The sequence below is a fragment of the Pseudopipra pipra genome, chromosome Z, assembly GCF_036250125.1.
Source record: "Pseudopipra pipra isolate bDixPip1 chromosome Z, bDixPip1.hap1, whole genome shotgun sequence".
NCBI classification, from domain to species: Eukaryota; Metazoa; Chordata; class Aves; order Passeriformes; family Pipridae; genus Pseudopipra; species Pseudopipra pipra.
In genome coordinates this window covers 56806833-56832303 of record NC_087581.1, presented here as the reverse complement: position 1 = coordinate 56832303, position 25471 = coordinate 56806833, and the positions used below count along the sequence as shown (strand labels likewise).

Genomic DNA, 25471 nt, shown 5'->3' with positions numbered 1-25471 from the left:
TGTAATAGCAAAATTTATGTTTTGCCTTTTAAAGCTCTTCACATAAAAAGCTAATAATATTCTAGATACCTGTTCTTAATTCCAGATCTTACCGCTATCTACCACTTACAAAATTACATATACAAAGGACAGAAACCAAGTAATACCAGGGATACAACAGCCAATTGAAAGCTAGAATTTTTTCTTAATTACTATTTTTCCAAATGCAACTTGTGTTACATATTTGGCCAAAAAATCCAATTACCCTAAACACTGGAAAAAGCTATGCAGATCATGAGGTTTCCAGTTCACATAAGTTTACACTTGAGCTTTATCTAAGGCTCAAAAGATATATGGATCATCTGACCAGATTGTCAGTACAAAACTCCCTTAGGAATCACAGAGCAGATGGATTTTCAGAAGTGATTTAAGAACTATAGTAATGGCTTTATGAAAAATCTTCTGCTTAAAGGGTGGCATAAAGGACAGCATAAACTTGCTCCACATAAAGGTACATAAATTTGGCTACTATTTGGAATAATATAGCCAAAAAATGGTTGCAGGGCACAGAAATGCTAACGCTATTTCAGTTTGAGACTGCAAGTACCGGTGGAAATTAGGGACAGGTAATTTTGAATCAGAACATACACCCCAAAAAGTTCAAACCCAAGATATCAGTTCCAAATTATTATTTCACTTGAATTTCCAGATACTGTTTCTGACAGAGGTCTAGTTTTGTACCAGGTAGAGAAAGAAATTACAATACATGAAAATACTTGAATGTTTGTGGAAGAGGACTTATTTTGATTTGCTCTGATTCCATTAAGATGGAAAGGAACAAGCTGGGATTAAATGAATGAATGGTCATTTCAGACAGTGCAATCAATACAATGGAAAGAGACAATTTTCCAAGATCTGATCTCATATTTAGTTCAATGCTTAAGTCAGTCTGTGAGACTCCCTTCCTAACTTTCTAGTTCTTTTCCAGGTAAGAGGATGCTTACTTCTCAAGAACACACACAGACAGTATAAAATTAATAACTGAAGTAAACCATACAATTTGTGTGACTGTTGACTGTACAGCTGGGAACACTGTATAGTTCAGGGGTTTCTTTGGGCAACTTATGAACTTCATGTTGTTAGAACTACTGACCGTGGCATGAATTTACTGGTCTTCCTCCATGAAAATGCATTTACTGACCGAGGATGAGCCAAATAAACAAATGAAAAATCAATTTCTTTTGCTTGGCTTTCAGGATTGGTACCAGGTGGTGTTATGGCTGATCGCCAGCTCTCTGTGTTGTACCATACTTTCACAAGACAGTCATCCTGTGGAAAGGAAAAAAGAAAAGACAGTAAATAAAACTACCTCACATAAGACTATGACACACTTCAAGTACTTCTGGGTTTGTCTCTTGAGGTTTCATTCATCTTTAAAATACTTTTGTGATCAGAGTAACACAGAGAAACAAATTCAGTACAATTTACAGAAACAAGTTCAGTAAATACAACTTTAAGATTCGATCTTAAAGAAAACACAGTAGCAGAGCTTCCATTTAACTTGCTTGCCATTACTAACAGGATTTAATTTTGGTCCTCCTGATTAGTTGCCAATTTTTAACCACAAAAATTCAAGCTGCATTAGCTTGAAATGGTATTCAAATGTTAATATAAGTAATTGTACCTTGGCAGAAAAGAGCCAAAACCCCCCAGCACAAATTTAAGTGTTAGATAAACACACAAAGGTCATAGATGCCATGTCAAAAATCAAGCTCAGCACTGTTCGATCTGCTTTTGTCAGATATACACAAAAATTGATTATGCCTTCAAGGACTAGATAAATTAATCTGATTCTAGATTCATGTTGTTGATCAGCTATTAAATATGAATGGCATTGAAATACTGTATCAACTGATGACCCTACTGGGAGGAAGGGGAGTTTGTTTTGCTCATCAGCATTGTCCTTCACAAAAAACTAAATGAAAAAACAAGACACAGAAATAAAGATGTGTTTGCAGATTCTCCAGGCAGGTAACCGACTTAAGCATTTATGGTAAAAAAATACGTTATTAATTTTCCTGCTTATTAATTTTTCTTACTTATTCAGTAATTTTGCTTTGAGTGAGTTTATAATGTAAGAAAACACAACAGGACAAAGACATTCTAGTCAAAAATTCTGCAAGAGTATTACCCCTACAGAAGTTATTTGCAGATTAATTAATTTTTCAATAATTCTATCAAACTATAACATTGGAATCCATTAAAACTTGACTTACAAAATAAATACTAACTCATACCCATCAAAAAAAATGTAATACATATAATGTATATTGCTGACAATGATAGAACATTATTTTTTTTTAACAAAACATGTACTCAGACAATTTTTGTAACTAATAGTTATCTGAAACATGGCTGGAATGGCTCTTTCAGTCAGCAAATGGCTAAAGGCACCACAGAACATAGAGCAACCAATGTAACATCCAAATAAGCAAAAAAAGAATGGAACATTAGGACTTGCTTCTTTGTTATTACACAGAATATAATTTATCATCAAGGAAGTCTAGTAATCCGTATGTTGGAAGCTAGTCAGTTGGAATACAGTTTCCCTAGAAAAAGAAATCTAGGTTATTTTACAGATTTATTACATCTTTATCTCTTCTTTAAAGATAGCAAATGCCTTAAAAGTTACTCTTCCAAGCAAGCATGATGACCTGAAATGGCAAGTTTAAAGCAAAAAACAAACACAACTAATCAAGATATGCATTACTCACCTGTTCCTGATGCACATAAGTGAATCGTGAAAATATGCACAACTACCTTTCAAAAGCAAGGTTCATTTGCAGACTGAACCATCCTTGAATCTTTGTTTGTCAAGCATGTACTAAGGCACATTATGATCCAAACAGCAAAGTTCCACACTCTGTTACTAAATTAAATACTGTTCTAACCATTCTTTACATGTACACACTCATTTTTCATTCATGCTTCTAAGACAGACCAGACAAGACTGCAAAACTGTCTTTCATTCTTCAGTCTGAAACTCATTCTGTCAGGTTACTACTGCTCAGGATTCTGTGACACTTAAACCAGGTTTTCACTAACCTCAGCAATTGCATTGCCCCAATTAATCTTATACACTAGCATTTTGTTTCCTTTGTAATAACTGTGCAGCCTTTGCCAGGTTCTGTAGTTGGCAGCACAAACTCAATGCCTACCTGCATCTGCTAACCTGTGCAAAACCACTTATACTGTTTTCAGTCACTTTTTTTAAAACAATAACCTGAAGCCAGTATGTTTGTTCCACAATCTACTTTGGTAATTCCATAAATTCTCACAAGATGGATATGGACATTCTTATTCTAACTCTTTGATCAATGTCAGTGTGACTCTCCCCTCAAATAAAGACAATAGTATTATGTGCAGAATAATCTCACTCAAATTCCTTAACAAGTGATATAAATTCTTGCATGTACTTGTCACACAATCTTGATTTTTTTTTTCTGCTTTGACTTGTTAGGACATTATTCTCTTACAAACCTCAACAGGTTTTGGAGTATAAATAAAAGATTAGTTTGTTAGTTTCAGGAAGAGAAAAGACAAGACTGACTTTTTGCGTTAATTTTTTTTGCTTATTTTGCCAAGGGGTTTTGCTTTTGCTGTTAAACTGCCCAGTGCCGCACACAGAAGTAAACTGTGAGACCGGCCCCAAACACTGACATTAACAATGTGTGAACACACCTATAGAGGGGAGGGTGAATTCTCTTCTATGTACACAAATAGGCATACACACACGTTTGCACAAAAACATATGAGAGAGCTCTTTTTTACTAATGGTGTCACAGTAATAATGAAATCCAGAATGTATTTCCTCACTAAAAGGATATCCATCAGCAATCTCATCCACAGATCCACCCCATTCCCCAACTCTTTTTTTTCTGATGTCTTATAATTCGGTACCAATTAAAAATGGGTATTTTAAAATAGTAAGCAGTGAATATGTGGTGTGTTGCCTGTATACTTCAAACTACTTTTCTCCCAAATTCCTGCTTACCAAAACTTAAAGATGCATAGACAGATACACCAAAAAATAGAAAAAAAATAATTCTTTAATTAAATAGGTGCTTTTTTTTTAAAAATGTGTTTTTGTTTGTTTGCTTTAATAGCTTATCAGAATTGGTACAATACCATGAGGAAAAAAAAAAGCTTACCTTTCCAGCAGTAGCAAAAAACTCCCCATCTGGTGAGAATTTCATTAAACAAACTTGAGAAGCAGTTCTATGAAAAAAAGACAGAAAGAAAAAATTTTTAAGAACTTTTTTAGAATTCTAAACAGTTTTTTTCTCCTTGAATTTAGGAAAGTCATTTGATTATTAAATACAAGTGTATATTGTGTTTTGTGACAAAACTTGTGACAAGTTTTAACAAAGTCCAAAAGGACTAGAAGGTAAACTCATGTGCAACACATTGTTGTGGTCACACAAGAAAACCAGAAAACCTGAGGGTGATACAGTATCCAATATTCAAAAATATCATAAATGAAAAACAGTTAACAAATTAAACTGTTCTACTTCCATTTTGCAATCATTTGGATTTCAAACTGATGTCTGCTGTCCCATATTATCTTCCAACTTAACTGAAAGACAGCTCCATTTCTTATACTTCCTACAACTCCAGAAAAACAAAAAGGTGTAAAAAGAATAATGAAGTTAAGAAGTATGTGAAAGTAGTTTTTACACGAATGGTCACAGTAATACAAGATGCCACACTAAAATATTCTAAACCTAATTATGTGGTTCATTTCTGTAGTGTTTTACTTTAATTGGAAATACTAATATATGAGCTCCTTTTACAGGTTTTGAAGAATTGAGTTGTTGCCTAAGTGACAGGCTTGTTAATGGCAACAAGAACATAGGGGAATTTAATTGTGCAGCACAGATACAGTGTACATTTTCATCTCGAATTTATTAGATATATATAACAAGTTGTTGAGTCCTAATTTTCAGGAAGGACTAAGTTCACCAAGAGGTCAACAAAAGCATGATGCATTTATTGTGTGCAGTAACAACAGCAAGGCAATTACAAGAGCCATGTATCAAAGAAATCCACTCGGGTTTAAGCAAAATTCTCCTACTGGGGCAAATACAAAAGACATTTGGGAATGTTTCCTTCAGACACTAAAAATTATTCTGGCAAAGAGTAGTAACACAAAATCACCCCTTAAGAAAAACCTATTCTAAATCTAACTGCAGTAAAAATGCCAGAAAACATACAGGCATAAAAGGTGAACAGAGAAAGCAAGTTATGTTGACCCTTCCGAGGACCTACTAGTTCAAAGAAGAAAACACTTAGTTCCGTCTTGAACAAAAAGTTTTAAAGAGGAAAACAGGTGGAGAGCTAAGATGACTTCTGTAAGTCTTTATACCTGACAAAAATGCAAAACATATTATAGAAGAGACAGAGGAAAAGCACTACCTGTATGATCTTGACTACTGGTACCACAACCCCAGATTCTAAAGCCATACCCCGCGCCATTCCATCTGCAGGCTGACTACTCCCCTCATTAGGATGAGAGATGAGCAACCAAAGGTGTCACAATAAACAGAGTAAATCTTCAACCTCTTATATTTAGAAAGTTCATTGTATGCAAAGAGAAATTTTTCACTTGTCATTTGGATGATCTTGGGATTTTAAACACATCCTTGATAAAAGTTCAACTACAGAGAAAAAGAAACAACTGAAGGATTAAAAAAAAGATGTTCTGGTTCATCCAGAGAACTGCCCAAGCAATGCTAAAAGCTTCATGAAGCATAACCTCAGGTGAGCCTGTCCAGCCAGCCACTTTGGGAAACTTATTTAGGAGACTGCCAAGTGAACAGTGCTTCCAAGCAAATAGTGCACCCAAGATACTAGAAAAGTCTTCCTATAGCAGGAAGGACAGTCATTTAAACTATCTTATAAACTGAAGCACTAAACTAAAACTGTTCTACCAATACACAGACACAAATATTAAAATCAACATGAATACAAGAAGAGCATTCAGAGACACAGTAAACCAGAATGTATCAACCTTGGCATGACTGTTCCAAATATCCAGAACACAGAAACAGTAAAAGGTGTGTGAAAGGAGGGAGATGTTACACAGAACACAGAAGAAAGCTTATTGTCATCAGTCCTGCAAGTACAATAATTTTCAATTGGGCAGCTTTCACCTTACTTCTTGTACAAGGAACAGTGTCTACTGGGATAGTTTAAATAGTAGCCCCCCCGTTGGTATATTGAGATTGTGTGAACAATTTCCCTTGCATTTCCGTGACTCTTGCTTTAGCATATTTGGGTGTGAACAGTTAGTTAAAATGGCTGCGGGAGCTGAAGTTAGAACAAAGGTGGCTTTTTGCCAAATGCCAAGGAGGAGTTTTGGCAGGTGAACAAGTTTTCTCATCTCCTATGACCACCTGTTGTGATCCAATTAGCAGTGGACAACAAAGTGTGTTTTCCTTATGTATCCAACGTAGTGTGAACAAGAACTGAGTGTCATAAGCAGTATATAAGGTGTCATTCTTCTAATAAAGCAGACATTTTGCTGACCATATTGGCCTGTGAGCATCTGTCTATACCCCTCCATCATTACCCCACTCAATATTTTACTGGTGTTCAGTATAACTGAAGAACTGCCTAAGAACACGAACTACCCCAAAACCAATTACAACTGATCTTGTAAGAAGAAAGAAACATCACATAGTCAAGGCAGACACGATTCAAGTTTATCACACATCAATAACATTTATCAAATAACAGCATGGAATATAATTTCACTGAACTACATTAGATATTTTATCTGAAAGGTATGAATAAGCAAGGAAACAGGAATTACTAGTTTTTAAATGCATTTCTTACTTGCATTGCCAGATACATCTCCACTCTCCAAGTCCAATATCTGTTCTTTCCGTACTGTCATTGTCAGAAGGGTTTTCCAAAGGAACATTGGACCAAAGTTGAAGACAACTGGAACCAGTCAACAGGCGAGTACCTAAAACAAATATTTATAATAATTTAACTCCAAAAAAGTAGGAAGATATAGACTTCTTTAAAGAGAAAGAGGGAAAAAAGTTTTGCAAAGCTGAAACTGTAAATCAAAACATCCTTTTCTAGATTTTTTTGGTAGATTTGAGCATCTACAGTTCAAATCGTGAAAGTTAACCACATCTTAGCAATTCCCTAAAAGAAACACCTACTGTAGACACTCCTCTTTCTCAGCAACCACTACCATTTAATCCATGGTTATAAACATTAGAAACTTCTGAGACAAGAACAACCAAGTCAGACAATATAGATGCACTTAGTATTTGGTTCTCCCATAATAAGTGACAAAGGGTAGATTTCACTCCACTTGGTGTTCTCCATCATGCTAGGACAAAACAAAAATCTTTTCCTTGTCCCTTGAAGAATGGTAAAACTTATATAAGAAATTAGTATCAAACAGATAGATGTTTCTTTTATTCTATTCCTACCTGTGGGATCCCATGTTAGATTATGTACTATGGCTTCCAGTGTGATCTGAGCGCTCTTCTGCCATTGATAATGTAGCACCTGAAATTTTAAGCATTCACAAACATGAGCATGAAAACACTTCCTTCTGTTAATAACAGAAATAAAACATCTTCACTGCATTCTCCAACTTTTATGAAGGATGTTTAAAATACGTTACTGCTTATCTAATAAAAATTCATTCATTCTGTCTTTGAAACAAAATAGTTTTTCACTAATATGACCATACATATAGAAGTTTCTAACTTCCTACTTTAAAAATATAGATTGAAAAAACTTCCATACATAAAATAACCATTAGTAGGGAAGTGCAATTTTATTTTGGAACAAAGAAAATATATATAAAAAATGAAATGTATTAAATGCACCTGGTGTTTGACATCCATCCCATTGTTGAATTAGAGGGTTTCAATAAGCTTAGGAGAACATACAGGATTGTTCTTCCCTCCCCCCTCTCCCTCTTTTTTAATATACAACAGGACAGTCAATTATCTTTAGTTTTTAGTTCACTCACTGGAACAAATTGAGAATTAAATTCACAAAACATTTATGTGGTCTGTTTCCATAGCAGACTGCAAAGATTTTATGCCTTGAATTACAGAAGAAGTTGAATACATTACTCAAAATTATATTAAGAGCCAACATGTTTTTCTCTTAATTCTCAAAGACAGACTTCTTTAAAGTAATCAACCTCCACCCCAAAAATATCACATCAAATAGATGTGAAAGTTAAAATATGACTGCTCAATCTCTCGAAGTTTGGCAGAAAACAGAAAGAAGTATCTGCTAATAAGGATCTAAACAAAACATTTCTGAAGCTAGTTGTTTTTTTGTTGGGTTTGGTTTTTTTAAGAATCTGTACATTCTGGTAAATGTAAGACGGACACAATCTTAAAATAACCTGGAACAAAATATTGCAGAGAGGCTAACCGAAAGAATGAAATAACAGAACATTTCTTCAATTATACACATTTGAAAGCAAATCATGGATGGTGAGTGCTTCCTCTCCTGCCTACACTAACTTTGAAGTTTCAAGTTAACTGTACTGTTTACCAGTCTAGAAAAACATTCAGGATGGATTCAATGGTTCCAATGCCCAAAAATGAGAGCAGTAATTCTAAAATGTTCGTATGAGCTTAGGAATTCACATTTTACCATTATTTTATTCCACTGCTTTTCAGTGATGTAAATTATTATATATGTTTATATATTCAATGCCAGCTACTTAATTAATATATAATATACAACAAACTTACAACTACGCCAAGAATCACGTGACTGAGTTTGTTAGTACAAAGAAGGCAGTCCACTAGATGGCCATATAAACAATTTGTTAATACAAATGGAGAGACCAAATCCATGAAAAGGGAGAGAGAAGCTCTTTGAGCAACTGCAAGTCAAAGTTCTCATATAATCAAACAGACTTTAATTAGAATCTAATGCTTCTGACCATTATGAGTATTACTCTTCATGTAAGAAGCATGGCTAAATAACTTGCTCTAAATCATATGATTATTTAGAAACTAAGATTCTGGATGTTAATCACTGAATTATGCTGAATAAATACTGAATTATTCAGCATTCTAACACTGAAATATAAGCATTCAGTCAGATATTCTAAAAAAGCCATAGATTTTTGAAACTATTATAGATTTGGCCAAAAACATGTAGTTTAATAAGCAAAAGTTAAAGTAACAACTGTAAAACACATGAAAAAGGAATTCCTATTGTAATGGCTACACTATTTGCAGAACAGGGCTGTGTATGTCTTTTTGGGTTCTGAAATATTTCAGTTATGAGCTGCAGGGCTACATAAATAAGTACTACAAAGCAATATAGAAAACCTTCTTTCTTCAAACTATTTCAAATAACAGGCCTCTGTCCTTATCCCACCATTTTCACTTCCCAAGAACCACCTTATGTCTCAATTTATTTCTAGCATTAAAAGAAGACATTGAAAAAAATCTTCAACTTTAAAGCAAACCAGAAAAATGATATGGGCTTTATAACCGCTCAAACGAATCAAGGAGTGATGCAATACTTACATTATGATGACTGCTGTTCTGCTTCAAGAGGCTGACTGGCTCAAAGATACAAATCACCTTTCCGTAAGAAGCTGCAATCTAAAGCAGTTTATATTTATATGTACATAAACACACACAGAAGAAACAAGCTATTGAACAAGAATAAAATGCAAATGGTTCATTTTACTTTTAACCCTCCTTGTAGACAAATTTGAAGCTCATAGCCATATTTCCTTTTGATAACAGAAAAAGGATATCTGGTTAAAATCATGAACTGGTGTAGATAATAAAAATATAATCCTTACTCATTAATTGTGATGAACTACTGAGACTATAGGTGGACATGAGATTTTCTTTAAAAAAAAAACCAGATTATTAGCAATATTATTTCCATATTAAATTACATAAAGACTCAAAAGAGTCTGCAGAGTTCACCTTCTCTGACACAGAACCAATATTGTTTCACAGTGCTTTTGTGCACTTCCCTAGCATTAGAATATGCTGCCTCATAAAAAGTTAATTCAGAAGACCCAAACTACACAAGCAAAACACCCAGTGCAGAGAACTGCAAACAGAACTACTACTAAAGGCTAACATAAAATATTTCCAAAAAAGTTGCAATATGGTCAGCTTTAATTGGTAGTTCAAAGACTTATTTCATCAGTGGTTACCAGCCACCTCAAACTTGCATTAGGACAAAATTAAGAGTATTTGATCACAAGATAGCTATACAAAAGTAAGCCTAAAAGACTTGTTAGGAAGAGCCTAAACAAGACAAATGTATGCTAAAGACCTCAGGTAGAGAGCCTGAGTGAGCTGTCACAAGGAAATGTTACCTAGAACTACCTGAAATACAGATTTACAAAAATTAAGGAGTTTGCATACATCATGCATAATGGACATCCTGCATTCTGAAGTGGTGCTTGCTGTTAAAAGAACATCTACAATTATGATATGCTGTAACAGTTAATTACCTATTTGTGTAAAATTCAGACTTAGAAAGTATTCTTAGTTTTTTTAAAAAAACAATAAACAGAGTCATATATCAACCACAAAAGCTTTCAAAAAAAAGTAATAAACTTTCATACTCATCGTTATTTACAGATCCTTTAAATACAGATTAAATTACCTAGGCAGCCTCATCTCCTCGGACGGTAAGATTGACGGAGAGATAGACAACAGGTTAGCAAAGGCATAAAGTGCCTTTGGAAAGCTTCATAAAAGAGTTTGGTGAAACAAACACTTGAAGAAAAGTACAAAGATCAGTGTTTACAGAGCCATTGTGATGTCTACGCTCTTATATGGATCTGAATCATGGGTCATCTACCGCCACCACCTGTGACTCCTAGAACGCTTCCATCAACGCTGCCTCCGTACAATCTTAAACATCCACTGGTCAGATTATGTGACCAATACATCTGTTCTAGAGCAAGCAGCAGTCACAAGTATTGAGGCCATGTTGCTGAGAACACAGTTGTGTTGGGCAGGGCACGTCTCCAGGATGAAGGACCACCGCCTCCCTAAGATCGTGCTTTATGGCGAACTTGCCACTGGCTGCCGCAAGAGAGGAGCCCCAAAGAGGAGATATAAGGACTCCCTGAACCAACATCTCAGCCTTGGCCATATTGATCAACATAACTGGTCTACTCTGGCCTGCAATTGGGAGGTCTGGAGACACACCATCTATAACACTGCTGATGCCTTTGAGAAAGCACACAGGATCACCCTTGAGGAGAAAAGACAACGCAGAAAGAATCGTGCCTTGCAGAATTTACCACCTAAGGAGTCTTTCTGCTGTGCCTTTTGCAACCAGACTTGTCTATCTCGTATTGGCCTTTTTAGCCACCGGCGCACTTGTGTCAAACATTGGTAGAGACCTTTCCCTAATCTTCATTCGCAAAGCTCAGCCATGGTGGGGGAGGGGGTGGTGAAATACATATGTACATGATCTGTACCAACGTACAGATTCATTCAAATCCTACAATCCATAGATCCATGGCTTCAAGAGAAACCCTCTGCATTAAAAGAGCAGATAGTTAAATAAATTTCTATCACACTAACAACCTAAACATCAGCCTGACCCAAAAATGCCAAGAGTAATTTTGTCACATTTGCAAGGAAGAAGTTTCTTCAGGCACTTTCCATCTCAGATTAATATTTCCCTTCTCTAATTCTCTTTAATTATCCTACTTACTCTTTTATTCTCTAATAACTCCATTCCACACCCAATAGCAAACATGGACACTTTTTCCATATTTTACTGTTTAGTGGGTTTTTAAGACATATGAACATTAGCATTCCAAAATACTAAACATACAGTGTCTAGAGCAACTGCTACGCACTTAAACTTTACATAGGCTTCCATAATCATACAGCCACTTGGCCTAGTCCTCACTGAGAAGATGTCGCCAAAAGGAATAATAACAACTTGTTGAAGAATTTCCCAAACTACAACAATAATTACTCAGACACCAAATAAAAGCCTATAGTAGTCCCAAGTTGTGCTATTAGAAACGAGATATGCAGGGAAGCATTACTGCGTTGTAGGACATTACAGTCATTCCTAATGACATGGACAGTAGGACTGAGTGCACCCTCAGTAAGTCTGCAGACCACATCAAACTGTGTGGTGCAGTAAACACACTGGAGGAAGGGATGCCATCCAGAGGGACCATGAGAGACTTCAGGAGAGAGCCCATGTGAACCTCATCTAGCTCAACAAGGCCAAATGCAAGGTCCTGCAGCTCAGTCAGTCAACACCGACTATCAACACAGACTAGGGAAATTAAGGGATTGAGAGCAGCCATGCAGAAATGGACCGGAGGATACTGGTGAACAAAAAATTGTACATGAGGCGGCAACATGGGTTGGCTGCCCAGAAAGCCAATCGTGTCCTGGGCTGCACCAAAATAATGTGACCAGCAGAGTGAGGGAGGTGATAATCCTTGCTTTAGTGAGACACCACCTGGAGTACCACATACAGCGTTCCCAGCACCAGGAATACATGGATAAGTTGAAGCAGGTCCAGAAAAGGAACACAAAAATGGTCAGAGAGCTGGAGTACTTCTCTGAAGATAGGAGGCTAAGAGTGATGCAGTAGTCCAACACTTTGTTTCGTAAACCAAAGAGAAATCTGTGTGTCAGTAATAATGAAGAAGGTGGAAGAAAAAATTCCAACCTTACAACAGTGAACTGGAAATGCACTGATCAGTCTGGTCAATAAGCAAATTCCTAGCCAATCAGCCAATCCTAGTATTTCAGCACTCTGCAAATACATCCAGTTTGCTGACAGCAAGCAATATAGACTTGCAGAATCACAATGACCTCATAGGTCTACTCAGGAAACAAAAAAATTCTGAAGCTTAGTAAGCCTTATAGTATGATATATTCACATGTGTTAATTCACAATTCAAGGACAGTTTGTCCTTTAAATGCATAAATAACTAATATCATGCAGTCAAGATGACCTTGCAAATTTACAGAAATATTTTTTATGATTAACTGTGATGTGTGATCTGCATGTGTGTTTCACCATCTCTTAATATATGCCCAGTGAACTCAAAAACTAAGTTTCTAATTAACAGCAGCCAGTGGAGAAACCCAAGCAGACCTTATGGCTACGGGGTACCAGAGACACAGAGAAGAACATTTTCCTTGTTTTCATCTGTGTTCCTTCACTACCATTGCAAGAGTTCATCGCTCAATTGCTAAAAAGCAGGAACAGGGAGTGGCTGGGGACTCATCAGCATAGACTTACATGTAAACATGAACTGGTTTCCACCAGAGGTCTTGCCTCAAGATGGACACCAGAACTTAATCAAAGCTCTTATGAACTCATAAGGCTTGTAGTAATGTGAAGAAAGCTAACATTATCTCTTTACTAGGACAGGCTTAAAGAAATAAAAAAGGTAGAAGACCCCTCTTACATGAGCAAATATTTATCTAGACACTTCAGACCAGTTCCTACTGAATTGGTCAATACTTAATCCCAGTGACATCCCAATAGACAGAATTACCTGGTTATTTCTTTTTTACTCTGACAGAAAAATTAGGAAAGAGCTCTGTTAAATGGACTTGAAACCCAACACTGCCCAAAATACAACATTTCTGATGAAGGTTACCTACATAAGAAAAAGAAAAGCTAAGAATTCAATAGCAATTTTAAGCCTTTATGAATTGCTGGAAACAGATGTCATTTTTCTGGATGATCTGAAAGTCATTTTTGTAGAAGTACTCATCTGCTGCCAGCCACTAACATGCCAAAGCACATCAACAACATGCCCATTAGCTCAAAGCCATAGTGAATAAACTACCTTCGCTTCCAACTCAGTCATCTTTTAGCCAAATTCTTGCCATGTCCTCTATGCAGCCCTATATCTATAGCCTTCTGTGCAGTCCTACGTATCTCCTAAAATCTCATATCCATTTTACATTCATTCTGCTGCTTACTACAAGACAGAAAGGAATCAGCCATTTTACTACTCCCTGTAGTGTATTTGCCTTAACTTGCAAGTATCCACACTCCTGAGAAGGTGCTTAACATTACACTGCTGGAACACTATTAGAAACACTGGTCTACATACCTTCCCCTGTTGCATTGAGCAGTCCACACATCCCACCTGAATGTTTCCATGTTTTGCTCCAGGGATTATCTGTAATCGTTCAAAGTCAGTCCCTAGTACCACAATATCACATCCTGATGCATATGCCTAAAATAAAAAAATAAATAAATAAATTTTAAAAAGAAACAAGAATAAAACTTTGGCTACTTACAGCATATCAGTGAAGAATGAAACAGCACGGTCCATGTATCCTATCCATGTAAAATACAATATCGTCAGAAGTACAGAAGTATTTACAGAGATAACAGATGTCTACAGTTTAAAATCAAGCAATAGTACTGGAAAAGGACTTTTTCTCCATGCTTAGAAGTGCATCAGAACACTTCTATAACAAGCAAACAGGGGTTCCAGATAGAAGAGGCAAAAAAATGATGGGAGTTATGAAAACTTCTAGAAGAAAAAGCATGAAAGGAAGTTCTTGCAAAGTAGGAAAAAGTAATATATTTCTTACATTGGAGACAGAAACTTTTTAAATTTTAAAATTTTTGAAACTTTTGAAAAGGGGGAATAGAATCAAAGAACTAAAATGGTTTAAAGCATTTAGTATGGAAATGAAGGTTAGTTATACAAAAGCAAAACTGTGCTCTCAGACTTTTTGAGTCTCCTGTTACTTGCATTAATTTTATTTTCTCTTACATTTATAATGTCTCTAACACCTTCACAGAGCCAGTTCATTGAGTACTGCAATGTCTGAGACAAAATTTCTTCCTGTCTTCTTGGAAGTTTTATTAGAAACTAAATACAGATTAAAATGGAGAAAAACATTAAACACTGGAGAAACTTGTGGAAACAACAGTGAGCAGAATCATCCAATTAGCACAGGAATGCAGCATTCAAGGATGAAAGTCTAGAATAAGGAATGCACATTCATTAAAAAGTTAGAAAGACAGTAACAAAATTAAGAGCACAAACAACAGTGCTCTGTTAGAGAACAAGAGAATGATAAAAGGCTCAAAAATGCCATTTTAATTGGCTAAAAGATTTAAGAGCAGTCTCACAAACTCTGGAGAAGGAAGATCTCCAGATACTGACAAAAATTATCATGATCATCACAACCAACCCTACTAATATCTAGTATATTAAATAAAAACTGTTGACTTGAAAAAAAGCAGAAAAAGTGAATGCTAGATTTACAAATTTGAAATATGAATGAGTACTTTTACCAAGCCTGACCTAGACTACAGTACCATTACAAACATTAAAATAAATAATAAAATAAAAAATATGGAGATTTTGTTCCAAAGACATTTTTCTGCACAAAGGGTGCAGTGATGCTTCACAAAACAATCTTACCCAGAACACTGTGATCACTATCTCAGCCAATATTCAGCTATCACTGCAATAAGCAGAATACCAGGCACCCTTTATATAACCTGATAACTGAAAATGCTGTCTGTAATTCTGTAGACTAAATACAACTATATATTTATTTATGATCACTTATTATTGGTCAGGTTTTTGAGCCCCTTCCTGTCCTGTCCCCTCTTCAATTTCAAGAAGAGGTTCAAGCAGTATAATTCCTCCTGTCGAAAGAGCAGCATTTATTACAAATGGACATACTAAACTGCGGATTCCAAAGCAGTCTAATTAAAAACTCACTCTGAAAGGGAAAATTTAGTAGCAATTTTCATTCAAATGTTAAAGTGATCACTTTCATATTGTGATGGCATGAATTTTGGATCTGCTCATCACAGAACATTTTTTTTTCTTCAGTAAAAAAACATCTTACCTGGTGACTCACTGGTTAAGTCCATAGTTCACCAGAAAAAAGTTATTCAGAATTACCATATAAACAAATTTTCCCTAAGCCATTTTGTTGAATTTAGCATTCTGTATGGAAGCAATTTTAAGGAAAACAAATACTATTAAAAAAAAGTGTTTCACTGTAAAGATATGACATAGAAACATAGACATGGCTTTATTAAAAATGTATATAAAAGACAGAAGTGTCAAAGACTGTATGAAGCCCACCTGCTCTGCTGTATGCCCCTCTAGGCCTCATCAGAACTTCACAGACTTACTATACTTCTCACATCTGATTCTCTCCATTTCTAACTTCAGAGGCAAGCCTGAAATCACACAGTGTCACACCACCACAATCACTGAATAGAAACACAGAATGTTTTGGGTTGGAAGGGACCTTAAAGATCATCTAGTTCCAACCCCCCTTGCACAGGCAGGAATATCTTTCACTACACCAGGTTATTCAGAGCTCCGCCCAAAAAGGTCTTGAACACTTCCAGGGACTGGCATCCACAGCTTCTCTGGACAACTTGTTTTAATGCTGCACCACCCTCACAGCAAAGAATTTCTTCTTAACATCTAACCTAAACCTTCTCTCTTTTAGTCTGAAGTCATTCCCCCTTATCCTGTCACTACATGTCCTTGTAAAAATAGCCTCTCTCCATCTTTCTTGTAGGCTCCCTTCAGGAACTGGAAGGTCACTTGCAATAAGGTCACTCTGAAGCTGAACAATCCCAATTCTTTTAGTCTTTCCTCATAGAAGAGGTGCTCCATCCCTGTAGTCATCTTAAGTGTTCCTCCTCTGGACTTGCTTGGAGAGGTCAACGTCCTTCCTGTACTGGGGACCCCAGAACTGAACACAGGATTCCAGTGGGGTCTCACCAGAGCAGAGTAGAGGGGCAGAATCACCTCCACTGCCCTGCTGGCCACACCGCTTTTGATGCAGCCCAGGACACAGCTGGCTTTCTGAGCTGCAAATGAATGTTGCAGGGTCATATCCAGCATCTCTTCCAGCAGCACCCCTAAGTCCTTCTCGGCAGGGCTGCTCTCGACCTGTTCACCCTTAAGCCTGTATTGATACTGGGGGTTGCCCCAAACCAGGTGCACTACCTTGCAGTTGGGTCTTACAGTAACACACACCACTAACAGCAATCTTAAAATTCATAAACTAACCATTTTAAGGGGATCAAGAACTCAATCAGTTTTAACATATAAAAATAGTCCTGAGTACACTTAGCATTTTGCACTGAAAGAATGCTACAGTAACAGTGAGAAACACTGTGGAGTCTTGAGGAACTGGTATGTTCATCAGCGTATCAGGAACAAGGACTTAAAACAGTATGGTAGAATATATGCGGAGTTGGAAGGGACCCATAAGAACCATCGAAGTCCAACTTCTGGCCCTGCACAGATCCCTCATCAAGGGTCACACCATGTGCCAGAGAGTGTTGTCCAAATGCTTCTTGAACTCTGTCAGGCCTAGTGACTGCTTCTCTGGGGAGCCTGTTCCAATGCCCAACCACCCTCCGGGTAAAGAATCTGTTCCTACTATCCAACCCAACACCCCCCTGACACAGCTTCCTGCCATTTCTTTGGGTGCTGTCACTGGTCACCCCACAGAAGAGATCAGTCCCTGCCCCTCCTCTTCCCTTCACAAGGAAGCTGTAGACTGCAGTGAGGTCTCCCCTCAGTCTCCTCCTCTCCAGACTGAAAAAACAAGTGACTTCAGCCAATCCTCACATAGCCAATCCTCTAGACCTTTCACCATCTTCGTAGTCCTCCTCTGGACTTTAATAGCTTTATAACCTTCTCATATTGTGCTGCCCAAAGTTCAGAACCCAGGCTAGGTCCTGCTAAATCGGGCTGTGATGGACAACAGTAGCTTAAAGAGGTATGCAAGACGTATTCTAGACCTGCCGTTGCTTGAAAATGTTCCCCTCATGAACACAAATCAAGAGCTATGGCTCCCCCTCTCTTTTTCTATGTTGAACCATTGCTATTATTTTATATTTAATAGTAATTTCTCACCCAAATTCATATGCTGTGTGTTTAGAAAAAAAAAAGTTTGTCAAATTGGGGATGAACTTTCTGATGAAAAGTCAGGGAGTACATTCTCATCCTAGTAGTTCTCAGTTCTAACAATTTATTTTAAGTTCACTTGTAAGAAGGTGGGGGTGAGAGGAGTGTCCCTTCAAAATCTTATTTCTGGAAGAAAAATACAATCATTGACCCTTATGTTCTGGTATTTCTCCATATTATCTAAAAAATTTGATATTTTAGGGAAAAAAAAGAATCACTTCTGACATCAGTCTGTTCAGAGGGATTAGATAATTCTTGGTCACATTGGTTTCCCAATGCCCAATAAGCTGCAGAATCACTGACTAGTTCCTAAGCCTGTAGAGCTGATTTGTTCTCAAAGAGATAGAAAGAAAAAAAAAAGGCCTTTTCAAAGAGCTTCCAAATATAACTACAGCCAAGCAGAAGGATGATAAGTTGGAGGTTATTTTTGATGTTTAGTTAATGTTTGCCTGCAGGAGAACCACAATTTCAAAGACAAAAGGTAAAAGATGCAGAGAATAAGGAAGTTACATACTACAATTTAAAAAAGTGTCTGAATAAGAAGGTGACTCAGTTGTCTGGCAAATGAAACTGCAACGGGCTCCCTTTCCTACTGCTGCCCACCATTCCCATTATATCTCACACTGACCAGACACTTTAGGAGGGAAGCTTGAGCATCTCCCCTCCTTCCAAGGTGTCCTTGCTTTGGTTCTTTGCTGTCCCCTCTGCAACTCAACTATTAGACTGTACCTGTGCAGAGATGTCAGATCCTCTTACACATTCACTGGATCTCAGACTGCAGCTCTAATGAGGTTTCCAAGCAGTAGTATGCCATAAAGACATTTCTCCAAAGCAAGTCCACAAAATTAACTACTGGGCTAATTCTACTCCTTTTTTTTTTTTCACTGCAGAAATTGTATGGGTCATATTAACTTAATATATAATGAAAGACTGTACTCAGGAGTAAGAAATAACTTCCTTATTTGTTATCTCTGAGATAACAAAAATGAATTCTGCCTACCAGTCACTTTATCTAATTTTTACAGCAAGAGTTATCCACGACAGCTCACGTCACTCATTTTCATTTTGACAGAAGCTAATGTTTTTCTATAAGCTATGGAACTGAGAAAAGAGGCAATTCTAGTCTTCCATTATGCATGGGGCAAGAAGCAATCTTAGAGTATAAGAATTTATTTTATACATACTTTTGTGTACATTACTTGGCCCTTGGTGGCAGGGGTGGAGCACAAAAAGCAGCCATATAGTTGAACAAGGAAAGAGTTCTCAAATATGTATTTTAAAAAATAATAATAATAATATAAAAACTTCAAGATGACTTTTCAAAACAAGCAGAGCCTCTATGTCTAATGCTGGCAAACCATAAAAGCCTTTCACCTTAAGAACGCCCTAGAACATTTACAAGAAAGTTGTCTTTGCACAATGAGACAAGCAGATAATGTGATATTATCATGTTCTTGGAATGTTTATTAAACAATGCTTTGTTCTTCTGTTACACAAATAAACAAGATAGAACTAGTTCAAGCTGCATGACCATGGATCTCTCTGCTGACATAACAAAACAAGCCTGAAATAAGGGAGTGAAAGATGTTTCAGGCCTGTGAATATAAATGTGATTTTGCATTGCAGTACTGGGTTTTCACACAAATTCTACGCATTCTTTTAATCCAATGTCAGCTCTTATTTCTAAATTAATACCTCTTAGAAGAAGATTAACAGATATTTTGACAATAACAGTGGTTTAAAAGCACTGAGTTTTAACAGACAATACTATAGACAATTATATGAACTATTCTGATTTCTTTCTAAAATGAAAGCCTGATATACACAACTCAAAATCCAAGACTGGTACTGGGAACTCTCAACAGAAGGAAAGCAAATAACCACGGGTCTTGACATGGCACAGCATCTCTAAAGCAATTATTTCCCTTACACTCAACCTTCTTGATATATTTTTGCTGTAGTTTCTGCTACAGCTACATAAGGACTGACACATTACCTTGCACAACTTGTGCAAGCTTTATTTAACCTACATCTACAGGAAGGGCACAAGTACACCTAATTGCCAGCTATTATCCATGGGTGAATGCAGCAGTATGTGTGTGCACACATACATATTTATAAAGTAATACATATATATAAACCCAGGCAAATACACAGGGGATGAACATACAGATTACAAATATAATGCACAACTCAGCAGAAGTCAGGACAAAAATTAAAGGCAAATAAATCTATGAAGAGGCAATACTGTGACAATGGCTGTATTTTTTTCCTTTGCACAGAATGGTCAAAATCAAAAAGCACAGCCATCGTGAATTATTCTATTCTTTTTGGTGTGGTCTCTCTCCATCCTCATTTTTGCATCACAACTTACATTAGTCTAAGTGTTCAATTTTAAAATCTTATTTAAAATAAATTCTTTTGTTAAGATGCTTAATTAAATTTTAAGAACTACTCCTTCATCATGTTTGGAAAAACCCCAACTTTCTAAGCTAGCAATACTTTATTATAGTATATATAAGTAGCAAATTTATTGGCCATGCACTTACAATCATGTCTCACTGAAACTCCACTTTTCACTGATGTGTAAAATTTTATCCCCCCCCCTTTTTTTTTTTAGATTAATTCAGTTAAGAAGACAGTAAATTTTGCAAATCCATAACAGCTTAACTGGACATTATTTTTAAAAAAAAAAGTCTCAAAAAGGTTTCCTTCCCTTCACTAAATCTCAATCAAGAAGCAAGTGTAAACAGTGTAATTCCTTGCTTGAGTCTTACAATCACTCAGTTAATTTTCTGGACTACAGATATCTGCAGAATTCTAAATACAAGTATTAAGTATTTTCTAGACAGACAAGTAACAATTTCATCGAGTCACAAAATCTACTTTTGTTTATCAAAAAAGTCTGCAAAGTGGGAAATCTTTATACCTTTGAAAAACTCAGTCTTGACCAAGCTATCTTGATGTGGTGTTGATGAAGCTATCAATGCCACACTCCCCCCCCCCTGAAATTTTCAAGTGCTTTTCAACTTCAAATGTTAAATTCAGTTTTATCTATCGTACAAACCAAGTCTCAAGTCCAGAATGAATTTAATCTCACAGAGAGAGGAAATGTGTCAAGAAAATATTTTGGTCCCATTAAAATAATCCATGTAATTAATCTTTCTTTCACAAATTTTTACCCTTACAAACAATTGCTCTTTTGTCACTTTCCTTATCACTCTTAGGACTTGTACTTGTAAAGTTGCTATTGCTCACAGTCATTTTGCTCCCCCATCTTCTGCAACTTGGAAAAAGAACAAAAAGAAAAACCAGAAGAAATATTACAGAATCAGAACTGAACAAGTAAAAATGCACAAAGCCAACCAATCACAAAAGTGCGGGTCACCCAATAATTTAAAGACAACTTCAGCAATAACTAGTTCAGAGGAATCCTATTTGATGAACTACACGAACTTTTTAAACTTTTATTCTAATATTTCAGCTCTGAAATGAATAAACGAAGGATGTCTTCCACCATGGACAATTACATGGAAAATAAAACAATTTCTATCTCAGGGGGAGTACATAAAGAATAAACAGTTAAATTCTGACATCTGAGGGCCAAGGTCTCATTCATTTAGTGTGTCATGTGTTACTACTGCCTGCTCCCCACAGATAAACAACAAGCATGCTTATAATAACTTGATGATTATGAGCCTTTTTCTATATATAAATAAAAGATGGGCTAAAGACTCCTTATCAAGTGTTCTCTCCAAGGAAGGTCATGCTCCACTTTACACTTCACATCCTAAAAATCCAAGGTCAGAACAACAAACATATACAGCATTAGAACAAATACACCCCTAGAACAAGTATCTCAAACACCTTCTTAAAACAACTGAACATATTCAAAAAGGTGCATACAATTCAGCGGGTACAGGCATTTTTTTACTAGTTTTGCTTCTAGTTTTTCAGAGGTCAAGAGAAGAATCTGATATTTTTAGCTTAAAACTGTCATATCTTAAGTATTTTGCTTCAAATATTCAGTGCTGCGCATCAGAAAATATTATGAAGCATAGTGTATACTAAATTAAAAAATCAAAATATTACAGACCAAGTTCTCCTGTTGAACAAAGATAACTTGCCCCACTTGTACATTACCCTGAAATATCAACTCTCATGAGTTCTCAGCCATGAAAACTGGAAGCATAGAAGCTTAACATGAAGCACAGAAGTCAGACATGTTTGGATTTTTTTCTAAAATATAACTCAACAGTATTTATACTAATTAATGCTTATATCATAATTTCAGACATGGAAAAACAACTGTCAAATTTTTTTTCTTGGATTTTTTTAAAAGGTTTAGTCCATCATTTCTTCCCAAAAATGCAGAAATTAGCTTCAGTACCTTTCACTTAATCCTTCTCAGCAATCTTATTAACTTAAAACGGCAGTACAGAATGAGTAACAACAACAAAAACAGCCCTGAAGCACTCAAGGATATTTCTGTTAGCAGTTTTAAATCTGAGGAAAAGAAATCCATTAATAACCTTCTGGGGAAAAGGACAAACTAAGGAAGATGAATGAGCCTATGGGAAACATTATTATTACACATTAATAAACACTGTTACTGTATTTATGTGAAAATAGTTCTTGTAAAAAAAAAAAAAAGACCACACTAACAGATACTGAAAACTGCACTTCCCAGTCATGCCTTTCTCCTCGAGAAGAGATTCCTACTCTTCTTACCCACTGGGGAACTCCAACACTTTTGATAAGTTGGGCTGTAGTAGGTAGAAAGTGAATTCAGTGACAGTAATGATTCGAATTATTTCCCTCAAAAAAGAATGAAACCAAAATGGGAAACTTATGAGAACATACTTTGAAAGCCTACTAGCATTTCACTGCAAAGTAGACCTCCTTGTCTCTCACGAAACAGTGTCCCACCACCTTCGCTGGGTCTTTGATGAAATTTCTGGATATGTAAAACCAGAAAGTTTGGCACAGTTGGCATACGAAGTCCCAACTGCTGTAGTTTAAGAAATCCTCCAACATGAACTTATTTATAGGATCCACTTTTTTGGAAGCAAGCACATCGCCGGACAATGCTGCAGACAGAGGAACTCTCACTGTCAGCCTAACCGTGGGAAGGCATCTCCTCGCCCCAGTGCCTGAGAGCGAAGCCACAAGTAGCCAGATGAATTTAACTGCACATTCCAGACAGACAGCAAACCGTAAGTTTCTTAATTCTTGCATTTCTAGCTATCATTCCCCTATCAAACTGAAAACCACGCCATGCTGAAGGTGGGGGCGGCCATAAAAGGTAAGGCTAAAAGCACTCAAAACGTGGTGCCCTGAGAAACTTTTGCTGCATCTTATTTTATTCCTCTTCGGGCTCACACAGAGGGAGGGTAGGAAGAACAACACAACAACATAACTCTGTTTACAAAACAAAAGTGAAAGGGAAGAAAACACACATTAATAAAGCATTTGGCCTTTACCACGTACTGCAAGTGTTCTCCTTCCACTCTAAGCACAAACATCGACAGGGAGACCAAATATGCTTTGAAAATCTTACCACCACGGCAGGGTACTCCAACACCGTCCCCAACTATGCGCAGTGAAGATTTCAACCCCCTACCCTGTTCGCCAGCGCCGACACTCCCTTGCACCGAGAGCCGCACGTCCCGGCCGCCGTTTATGTAATCTTTTATCAGAGCCACCACCACATCGCCGCGTCCCCAAAGCCCCTGCGAGCCACACGTGCCCGCCCGCCCGCCCCGCGGGCTCCGCGCCCTGCCCGGCACCGGGCCGGCAGCGCCAAGCCGGGGCCGCCCCTCCGGGCAAGTTCTGCGGGTCTCCGCCACCGCCGGGCCCGCGACCCACAGGTCCCCCCGGCGGTGCCGCCGCTGGCGGACGCGCCCCCGCGGCTCGCCCCGCGCCCCGGGCCGGCCGCGGCCCCGCGCCTGACGCAGCCGCTTTGGGCGCCGGGCAGCGCGGGCCCCGCGGAGGCGCCGCGGCCGCGGCGGGGGGGACACTCACCGTGAAGGGCTGCTCGCGCAGGCTGCCCACGGAGAAGCAGCTATCGCCGGGGTTCACGGCGCCCGTCAGCACCTGGTGCAGGTTCATGGCGGAGGGCGCGGCCGCTCGCCCACCGCCGCTCGTCCCCCCGCGCCCGGCGGAGGCGGCGCGTCCCAGCGGCGGGGCGGGGGCCGCGCATGCCCGGCCGCGCCGCGGTGCCTGGGGCGGGCTGAGGGCGCTGTGTGCGAGGGCGGAACTTGACTTCCCTGCTAAAATAACTTGACTTTCCTGTCAAAATAGCTGTGGAAAGCGCTGCGGCCGAGGCCCTGCGAGGGGACCGACGCGCCAGAGCCAGGGGGTGGGTGACGGAGCGGACTCACCGGCAGCGGTGACCCCGAGCGCAGCCCCTTCCAGCCCCCGCGCAGGGGCTCAGCCGCAGCTTCCTCGGCGGCGGCGACAATGGGAAGCACGTGGCAACGGGACGCTTGGTCCCCCGAGGCTCGCTTGAACATCAAATCACCTGTAGGCAACCGGGCTTTTCGCTGTCCTCATAAAATGAGAGGAAAAGGGTGCAGGGCAGGACGGGCGCTGCTTTACGTGCAGTTTAAGAGCGGGTTTGGTGGAGGCCAGTTTGGCTCAACGAGACGAGGAAAGGTCAAGTCGGGCCCGAGAGCACCAGGCAGCCTGACCTCCACGACGGGATGGCGGGAGGCTCTTCAGTCCGCCTCACCATTTCAGTAGGGCTTCGCCACCAAATGGACTGACAGTGTCTCGCCATCGTGACACAGCATGGCCATTCTTTCTCCTACACTGAAAGCACTTTGTAATATATTTTTTCCACCGTAACTAGTTTTTAGGATTCCGTAAATTTCTCCTAGGGACTCCAGCATCACTAATGTTTTCCCTTGTAAATTACAGCGCTCAAGTAAAATTTTAATTCATCAACTGTTAGAGCATCTTTCTGCCCACCAACTGTTTCAAGAAATTATACATAATTAAAATAATTTCACAATGTTAGGCATAACTTTGTGTACCACATCCCACGCTACTTATAAGATGATACTATGTATCTGTACATGGCAATGCCTTTTTTTCTTTTGTAACTTTTTCAGTCTCTGAAGCAAGGTCAATTTCATACCGTTTTGGGCACTATGTCTTACAGGTCATTTTAGTAAATATAAGCCTTGCATCCTTTGAAAAGCAGAATGAAAAGCATCTCACCATAACACAATTTGCTGCAATAATTAATGCAAATAAAATAAAGATTTCTTATATTTTTTAAAATCTCCTGATAGGAGAAAAAATCCATCAAGTTTGGCAATCTATGCATATCAGTGTTCCTTCAAAGAGCCATGGTTTTCTCATGGTAGTTATAAACTGCTATCACCATAATCACTTTTGTTTGGCAAAGGATAAAAAAGCTTATCCAATTATCCTATCAATGAATAGTAATCTTACCCTTACTAGGAGTTC

At 38.1% G+C, this 25471-nt stretch overlaps 1 protein-coding gene across 7 annotated transcripts in view; it reads right to left on the bottom strand.

Moving 5' to 3' along the window:
- The window catches only part of DMXL1 (Dmx like 1), an 82413-nt gene extending 58243 nt beyond the window's left edge, over positions 1-24170 (bottom strand). For 4 of the 7 annotated variants that reach the window (XM_064642613.1, XM_064642614.1, XM_064642615.1 and 1 more), the window contains exons 1-7: positions 24020-24168; positions 14135-14260; positions 9573-9650; positions 7491-7569; positions 6877-7009; positions 4191-4257; positions 1133-1308 (exon numbers count right to left, since the gene is read on the bottom strand). In XM_064642613.1, the coding sequence (XP_064498683.1) occupies positions 1133-1308; positions 4191-4257; positions 6877-7009; positions 7491-7569; positions 9573-9650; positions 14135-14260; positions 24020-24106 (746 nt within the window). In that variant the 5' untranslated portion in view covers positions 24107-24168. Of the gene's footprint in view, positions 1-1132; positions 1309-4190; positions 4258-6876; positions 7010-7490; positions 7570-9572; positions 9651-14134; positions 14261-24019 lie in introns of all 7 variants that reach the window. The other 3 variants (XM_064642618.1, XM_064642617.1, XM_064642616.1) reach the window with 3 other exon arrangements.
- Positions 24171-25471: the final 1301 nt, after the last annotated feature.